Here is a 9223-nt window from a genome sequence, read left to right on the forward strand (position 1 = left end):
TTTTTTATGAGAGTATAACATTATAACATGATATAAAACTCAAAAAAGTTGATTTTACATGATATTGCCCCTTTAACCAGTGTGCCAATGGAGGGAGTCTACAGAGACAGTCCATTTATCTTTTGAGAGATGTTCTATCAAATAGTTGCCAATAGTACAGTTAATCAGCACTACTTCTGAGTTTTGATTAGAGCTTGGAGKGAGATGATTTTTGACTGATGAATAAACTCAACCCTTGTCTTTTATTCGAGGTTGGGACTGCAGGAATTTATTTTAGCGCAACTGTGTCAGTGGGAAAAAACCATTACAGTAAAAATTATATTGACGTCCCGTTTTGTAAATCAGGGAGGGATCAGCAGCAGCTTTTTGGGCTCAGCGTGAGGGGAAAACGAGGCAGAACAGTGGAGAATGTTGTTTTTCACACAAGGCGGATAAGACGGCTCTGTATGAAGCACGCGTCCAACTCCACAGCAATGATGTCCACCTTATACAGACATCGAGCGAGCCATTTACAAAACATGAGTARCTTTATTACTGTTATTACTCAGGATGACCTGCGTTATAGTCCAATTTCTGCTTTTGGAGCAGTCTCCAGTACGTTTGGCTTTCATGCATGCATTCGAACTGCACCAGCGTTCACTTTAACTGAACCTAGACGTAGGTTKTTTTTTTTTAGGTGGATGAGAGTTTGCTTTTTTGGTCTGCATCAGAGTACGCATTCATACCTCCYCAAACAAACTGGACTTTCTAGGCAAACAAACTAGAGTTTGGTTAAAGCAGACTAAACAGGGCTGGAGTGAATACACMCTACATCTCTCAGCTGGCTAGAATGATATCCACTGTCAACAAAACAAACAAACATACATTAGTTAATATTACAACATTGGTGTTTTTATGTGGATGAATGTATGTGGAAAATAGACCACTTGTTTAGCTAACCAGGATTCCCACACCTTGGTCAACATCATATTCAAGGACCTTTCAAGGACTTTCCAGTACCAATTTCCTCAAATTCAAGAACCATGCGTGACGGCAATTACCTACTGCTACCACAGAATGTTACCAGTAAACAGTTTTAATATCATGTAAATTCAATGAAAAACTGGGAATCAATGAAAGAAAGTGGATTAAATGTATACCCTACATTCATATCCACATGTCCTGGGAAGTTTGACAGCTCAGTTTGGGAGGAGGGGATGTGAACATGTCCAGATGCTCGGTGAGGACAGGAGGAGCTGTGGTGATCTCACCTGGGGTCAGAAAGAACGACCCGCCCTACTCTGCTCTGATTGGGTAAAACCAGTGAGTTCCGATGTTATCAGTCTATTAAATGGACGTTATTAGCGGTTATCAGTCCCATAGAATGGCTTCAGACTGTCCCAATAGTGCCCCCTAGTGGGGTAATATATCAATGACATTGAATGTGTAAATAACAAAAACATTTTAATGAATTTTTTGTCCGGGGTGGGGGGCGCGGTTTTCTCGCTGCCCATGCCTGGTCTCGGTCCTGGCTCTCCCGCTCTGTGGTCCGGCGCTCTGCCCGTTGTCCTACGTTGGGCCTGCAACAATGGTCTACTTTATCGTAGCCCATGTCATTTTCTCTAAAATTAACCTTAGTGGTTTTATGCCTCATACTACCCAGCTGACAGTCTGAAGCCATTCTATAGGACGGAGAACCCACTAAGCAGCACAGTCGGGACAGTCTGAAGCCACTATGGGACTGATAATGACTAATAACATCCATTTAATGGATGATAACATCCGAAGCGGGTGCGTAAAACTATGACAATGGTTCATGTTATTTGTTGAAAGCCACGTCAGTTTACCGTAATCCTGTTATCCACCACAAGAAATGTACGATTTTTAATCAAAAATTTTCACAGATAATAAAAATCAGTTGTGTGAATAGAGAACTTCAAGCCCTAAAAAAGTATTCAAGGACTTTCAAGGACAAGTTTAATTTTTGGCTGTTTTCACAAACTTTCCAGGGCCTTAATCATTTTTTTCAAATTCACAAACTTTCAAGGATTTCAAGGACCCGTGGGAACCCTGGCTAGCCATCAGCCTAGCCTGAACCAAGATTTGTGCCACTTTGCTAATGCGGTACTAACTCTAAAAAGCTGTTAGTCAGAACATCACATYGAAGACTGAAGATCAGTGTAGCGACTGTTAGGGGGTGGGGTGATCAGTACTCACCTCCCTCTCTAGCCTGCTGCAGGAAGTTGAGAAGCACCATGGCGGCCTGATCCACACTGAGTTTCTCTGTGTTCTGACTGCGAGTCTCTGGCAGAAACAGAATGAGTCAGTACTGCTTCCAGTTCTGTGTCCTAACAGGAACTGTTCAAAAACTGCTGCTCCTGCTTGGACGAAACAAACTTTAGTACCTAAGTGTAAGGTGTCATAGACATCTCCTTCTTTTCTGTCCTCAGAGATGAACCGTCGACCCTCTGAGAAAGAATAGAATAGAATAGAATARAATAGAATAGAATAGAATGCTTTGTTAGTCTGACACCAAAGGTTACAAATATTTGTCTTGGACAGGGCTCCATACACACACATATAAAAATATTTCAAAGAATTATTTACTCAAGATAAAAATCATAAACAAATTTTAGAAATACCTCTATTGTTGAGGGCTGAAACTGCGGTTGGAATAAACGACTTTTTGATGATGTCTTCCTACTATGTTRAGATGTCTTAGATTATTCTGYCTTTTTTCACCTATTTAGATCCATACTGCCTATTTGTGTTATCTCCTTTTAAGATTCTGAAAGGTGAAACTCAAAACCTGCTCGTTTTATGTGAATGGCTCCGTGTGCTCGACCCAGTGGTTTAGAGTCAAACAGAAGGTACTGATCTGTGTTGGGTTTTTACAAAGCTTCTACTTCCTCAGCTTGGATTTGAACCAAACTGTAATCCACAAGCAGTGGCTCTGTGTTGCTCTCTTCCACTTCCTCTATGGTACTTTGTATGAGCGATGGAGGGGATTGCAAGGGTCCCTCTGTGATTAGGATGGCTTTCCCAATCTCATACAGATGGGACAATGGAGTTTGTATCAAACCAATTATTTTACTAGCTTGATTTCTTATACGTGACAGTTTTGTTTTCGGTGTACCAGTGAGAAAGTTATACCAAGCCATGATATTGAAAGTGGGAATAGATTTTACAAGTGACCAGTAAATCATGATTAAAATCTTCTTTACTGACATTAAARTTTGAGAAGATGTAGTTGCTGGAGGGCYTTTTTGCAGATCMTAAAGGAGTGARTTTGGAAGGAAAAACAGGTRTCCATCTGTGTCCCTAAGTATTTAAAGCACTTTACTTGTTCAACCGTCTTTCTCTGGATAATCAGAGGCTTATAAAGCTGTGAAGCGGTTGCYGCTCTAGTTTTGCCCACACAGCACAACTCCTCTGTCTTTGTAATATTAAGTTCAAGTGATTTCTCACCAAGTGTTGTGACCAGGTCATCCACACCCTGTTGATACTAGGTGAGTGTATCCATACCATCATACATGTGGGCTGCCAGGGCCATGTCATCAGCATATTTAAAAAGACTCACCCCTTCCCTGCTACAAGGCATTATTGGTGTAGACAGAGAACAAGGTGGGGATAAAACACAACCGTGTGGGAGCCCTGTATTTAAAACCAAATTGCTGTACTTCAAACAACTTAAAAACACCTGCTGTGGTCTGTCTGTTAAAAAATCTTTATCCATAAAATCAGGGTTGAATGGATCTGTTGGTTCTGAAGGCAGTGTAGCAGAATATCAATAGTTACAGTCTTAAAAACAGAGAAGTCTCTAAATAAAATCCAGATGTGCGGTTGTGTTGAGTCCATGTTCGTTACAACAGTGTTTAAAAGGGTTAAACTTGCATCCTCCACTCCTGGTTTTGCCCTGTAAGCAAACTGGAGAGGGTCCAGTTTTCCAGATGTGTGACATGAGGTTATACAGGACTCTCTCCATACATTTGTATAAAAGAGATCTTTCCAGAAACTGGGAACACAACCAAAATTCAAAAGGTGTTGAAACACTAGTGATGACTTCACCCAGTTGTACGGCACTGCCTTAAAATACCCTGCCCCTGAGTTCATCAGGGCCAGAAGCTTTGTGTRGGATTACTCTCTTTACGATGGAGATCACCGACTGTTTATCAATGTTCAGAGATGAGAAATTGATCTGATTGTTAAAAYTAAACCTGAAACTAGAGGTATTTGGTTGATTATTTTGGTTAAACCYACTACAGAACGTGTTAAAATCTTTTATAAATGAGGCGGGGTTGACGTGGCTTGTTACAGCAKGTTTGGTGGCACGGTCCATCATTATATTTAATCCCTGCCATGCCTCCTTCACATTCCTGGATATTTAGATTTTCCGGTACCACTTTACAATAAGGCTTCCCTTATAAAGGCTTATAAATGTTTTATAAATAAGTTATTAATTTATCTGTAAGCACTTTATAAATTATAAAGAAGTGTTTATTATGCTTTAATCAAGGAAGAGAAAGAGACAAAACTGTCCAGATTATTGCCAAATAGTGAGCCAGATCTGTTCATATTACATCTAAAGCTGCTACATTAAACATTTCGGACTAGTTTTACCTTGTAAGCACAATAATGTATTGTAAACACATATTTTACATATAATATTGTACTGTATTACTGCATTATTATTCCAATACATTATTGTGCTTACAAGGTAGAAACCTAGTCTGAAATGTTTAATATATGTAGCACCTTTAGATGTAATAAGAACATGAATAGATTTGGCTCACTATTTGGCAAGAAACCAGACAGTTTTGTTTCGTTGCCATCCTTAATTAATGCATAATAAACACTTCTTAAAGATTCATAAAGTGTTTACAGATGAATTAATAACTATTTAAAAGCCATCTATAAGGGGAGTCTTATTGTAAAGTGGTACCGATTTTCCTTCTACCTCTGGACTTCTAGCACTGTCCTTTCACAATAAAATGCTCTGCTAAAATCTGGTTGCAAGTCGTAGGCTGTAACTCTCTTCTAAACTGAAGATGATTAAATAATAATGAAAAATAAATAAATAATAATAATAATAATAATAATAATGTGGTTGATTTGATGTCTGAAGGTTTAAAAACAGGACATAATCAATCTGAGGTCCAATACATACGTGTTCCCTTCAGATACAACATGGCCTGTGGGGTCCAGTTTCTTCTCTGGAATGAGCCCTGGACAGAAAACCAAAATATCCAGTCAGTTTTAGTGATTGATTGATTAAGAACATGGCTCTGTGATGACTGGATAGCTGTGAAAAAAGGAAAGACCTTAGGCGCGCTCCATGACTGGGAGATAAAAGATGCCAGCAGAAGGAGTGTGAGCGTGTGGGTTAACGTCATGCTTCGGAAACCCTGTGAGACATGATCAGTTCACACTTTTCAGTCACCAGAGAAAACAAACGTGAGGAAAAGAAATCAAAGCTCTTTGAAAAAGACAGAAAATAGGACAGAGACTAAACTGGTCCAAACTGTATCTTAATCTTGTGTTTTAAAGATGAAGTCAGACGTAAAAACTGGTGATTAATGATGGCTTGGTGTGCAATTTTACAGGAGGGAAAAAATGATACAGCGAAAAGAAAAGCAGCTGAAAAAAATGGCTTATGAACAGATTCAATTGTGTGATTTAATCTGAAAAACTTCAGCTGAGATCAGATTTGAGATTAATAATCTAACATGTTACATATGTATGGTTTTCCTAAACAATTTGTTTTTCACGAGACATGAGAAGTGCTGTGTGAGCTGCAAAACCTTAGCTGAAAGTTGAACCTGTAATTTCCCTTTGGGATCAATAAAATATTTTGAATTTGAATTTGGAGTGAAATATAACAAGACATTACCTATAAGTATAAATTAGTCAAAATTTGATGAGTTCAATATAAGTTGAACAAAGACAGAGACATCCAACGAAGGAAGGCGTCAAAAAGAGCACATAGGAAACAGAATTCAGTTATAGACCCGTAAGATGATACATAAAGGTATTAGGAGAAAAATAAATGCATAAAAATACTAAATGARTTGCATGAAAAGATAAAAAGAACACATTAAAAGACAAAAGGAAGATAAAAAATAAAGAACAAAAGGAGACAAAAACGATCAAGTATGCTGGACAGCGCATAGATTTAAAAAGATTGCAYGAGATCTGAATCTATTGGTACGGAGATGTTTTCAAATAAATTTAGAAAATTCTGGGAAATATTAAAGCAACAAATAACATGAGTCAGAGCATCCTGCATTAATGTGGGTTAGGAAACGAGCTGTTTTTTTTTTGATCAATAGATGGTTAAAATAGTTGCATAAAAGTCTGTATAAACAGGAAATCGACAGTATAAATGTGGATTCAGCATTCAGACAATAATAAAATCTTTGTTAACTTAACTTACATTCATGATGCCAGAGGTCCGGTCAAATCCGATAGTTACACAGTCAGCAGATGGGGCTAATTGCTGGATCTACTTCTTCCCCCCTGTATTTATACCTCCAGTGTGAGGGGATGGGGGCCCCTTGGTGCTCCTGAACAATGCAGGCAGCGATAGGTCACGCCAATTTGATGAAATGAGTCGGAGCGAGTGAATGGAAATGCAGATCAATGTCTTGTTTAGTGTAAATGTCCTTTCAACTCCTGGACAGTTTCAGGATCAGTCATGCTCTGGATTCACTCTGTTACCTGGCTCTGAGAGCAATGAGCTGCCTCAGGTATTGATGTTTGCACGTTGTTCACTGGAGCAAATAAGTGATAAAAAGAAAGGTGAGTCATTAATGCTCATTGCTTCTTTCTCAGGACACAACAGAATGAGGCAATCTTACAACACTAAACCCCAGTCAAGATGGCCCCTATAGCTAGGCCTCCATCCATTCATTACCTATACYTATACCTATTTTTACTTTCTTCCTTTTTATTTCTTACCGTGTTCTGTCTGGCCAAGATGGGGGACAATAAGTATGCCCACTCCTGCTCTGCGCCTCTCAGCAAGGCCAACTCTAGAGTGTCCAACCCTCTCGATGAGACTGGTACCAGAGCCATTGCGGTGCGTCGAGGTGAGTCCAACAATATCTAGYCAGAACCTCTCAACTTCACACACCAGCTCAGGCTCCTTCCCCACCAGAGAGGTGACATTCCATGTCCCTAGAGCCAGCTTCTGTAGCTGAGGATCAGACATCCAGGGTCCTCGCCTTCGACCACTGCCCAGCACACATTGCACCCGACCCCTACGGCTCCTCCCACATGTGGTGAACCCATGGGAAGGGGGACCCACATCTCCTCTTCGGGCAGTGCCCAGCCAGGCTCCATGGGCGAAAGCCAGGCCACCAGGCGCTCGCCAGCGTGTCCCACCTCCAGGCCTGGTGACCCACGTCCGGGTGTGGGAACACTCAGTCCAATGTTGTTGTTCATCATAAGGGGTCATTGGGCTGCACTTTGTGTGATCCCTCACCTATGACYTGTTTGCATTGGGTGACCCTASYGGGGACAACATAGCTCCTAGGATCATTGGGACACTCAAACCTCTCCACCCTAATTAGGTGGCAGCCCAGGGAGATGASGTTTATTCTTGTCAATGCCATATTGTATTATTAATCTGTTTAATGCAATAAAGCCTACACCTCAATATGTTCCAGGTGTTCGATTCCTTTACACCTCCTATCCACATTCTCGTTTTTCTGTCATTACCCAAAGTTTGTGGCCATAGTTGATGACTGACCAGTAAACAGAACTTTGCCTTACAGCTCAGCTCCCTCTTCACTACAACAGACCAGTACAGAGTTCTGGTCYGTCGTAGTGAACYGTCTCCATCCTTCCCTCACACCMCGCACCACAGCCATCCTTGTCCACAGTTTTRTGACTTTATGGATTCTCTACYGTTACTCTCTTCTTTTTGGCCTCCYCAACAAATCCCTCCATAAGYWTCAGATGGTACAGAACTCGGCTGCACATGTCATCACCCAAACCTCCTCCCATAACCACATCACCCCAGTCCTGCAGCAGCKCAACTGGCTCCCGGTCAAATCACACRTCKTCTTCAAAATTCTTCTTCTCACGTTTAAAGCTATCCACCATCTTGGCCCTCCTTACATGTYCGATCTTCTACACATCYCCATTCCCTCCKGCTCAGATCCTCTTCTCCCCTAAACCAARTACCCACTGMCCGCCTCTCCACCATGGGGAGCAGGGCCTTCACCTGTTCTGCACCTGTCCTCTGGAACTCTCTACCACCTGACCTAAAAACACCACCTCTCTTCCTTTGTTCAAGTCTGCTTTAAAAACACATCTCTTTAGATTAGCGTATCATTTTAATTTTGTTTGTATACAATTCTCTGTAACTTATGTCTGCTTGTCTCTAACTGTATTTTCACACATTCCATTGCATGTGTCTATTGCTGTAAGTGTCCTTGGGTGTCCTGAAAGGCGCTTTTTAAATAAGATGATGATGATGATGATGATGATAATGATGATGATGATTGTGGTGGAACTAATACTTTTATATTTAAGCCAGTAATTCATGACATCCTTTAATGACCTAGATTTTCATGACATGCTGTTCATCTGCAGATAGAATGATTAAAGTCTGAACAAGATTTGCTAACAACAATCAGTCTTAGATATCACTTGTGTTTATCTTTGTGTTTTCCCTTGACCTTGTATCAAATCTTGCTAAGATGACATAATGGTGTTTGTTAATATATACATGAGGCCTCTCGAGTGAGTGACACAGTGGAGAGRCAGACAGAGAGAGGCAGAGGCACAGAGACAGGGCAGGTTGTTCTCTGTGTTTCCTGTTGTTGCAATAAAACTCAGCTGATCATCTCACTGAGTACCTTCATTCTTGGACCACGTATTTCTGTCTTTGTTAAATAAATATGGGTAGAAAGGCACTATACAAGTACAATCCATTTACCATTTACCATAAGTATTAGCTGATCAGTGGTCTCCCAACATGAGGGTAACCAGTGCAAGCTGATTTATGGGTGCACCACTAGTGGTTCCATATGATGTGTCTGAGTCAGGAAGGCCTCAGAGTTATAATAGAAACTAAAAAAGTTCTGAAGGAACACTTTTTATAGGTGATATGGATCTGCCAGACTATCATTAATGTGGGTTAATGTGGACAAGATGAACAGATGGTGGGGCATTAACTCAATCAGTGTTGTATAAAGTACCTCAAAGTGATACTTGAGTAAAAGTACAAGTATCTTAT

At 40.5% G+C, this 9223-nt stretch overlaps 1 protein-coding gene across 1 annotated transcript in view; it reads right to left on the bottom strand.

The window, feature by feature from the left end:
• Window positions 1–7101, bottom strand: part of spx (spexin hormone) — a gene marked incomplete in the record, with an annotated part of 8907 nt that extends 1806 nt beyond the window's left edge. Inside the window, 5 exon segments of the mRNA XM_014023670.1 lie at window positions 2198–2283; window positions 2385–2447; window positions 5147–5204; window positions 5301–5384; window positions 6413–7101. Of these exon segments, the coding sequence (XP_013879124.1) occupies window positions 2198–2283; window positions 2385–2447; window positions 5147–5204; window positions 5301–5384; window positions 6413–6418 (297 nt within the window).
• Between the last annotated feature and the right edge of the window lie 2122 nt (window positions 7102–9223).

The sequence above is a fragment of the Austrofundulus limnaeus genome, unplaced genomic scaffold (assembly GCF_001266775.1).
Source record: "Austrofundulus limnaeus strain Quisiro unplaced genomic scaffold, Austrofundulus_limnaeus-1.0 Scaffold385, whole genome shotgun sequence".
NCBI lineage: Eukaryota > Metazoa > Chordata > Actinopteri > Cyprinodontiformes > Rivulidae > Austrofundulus > Austrofundulus limnaeus.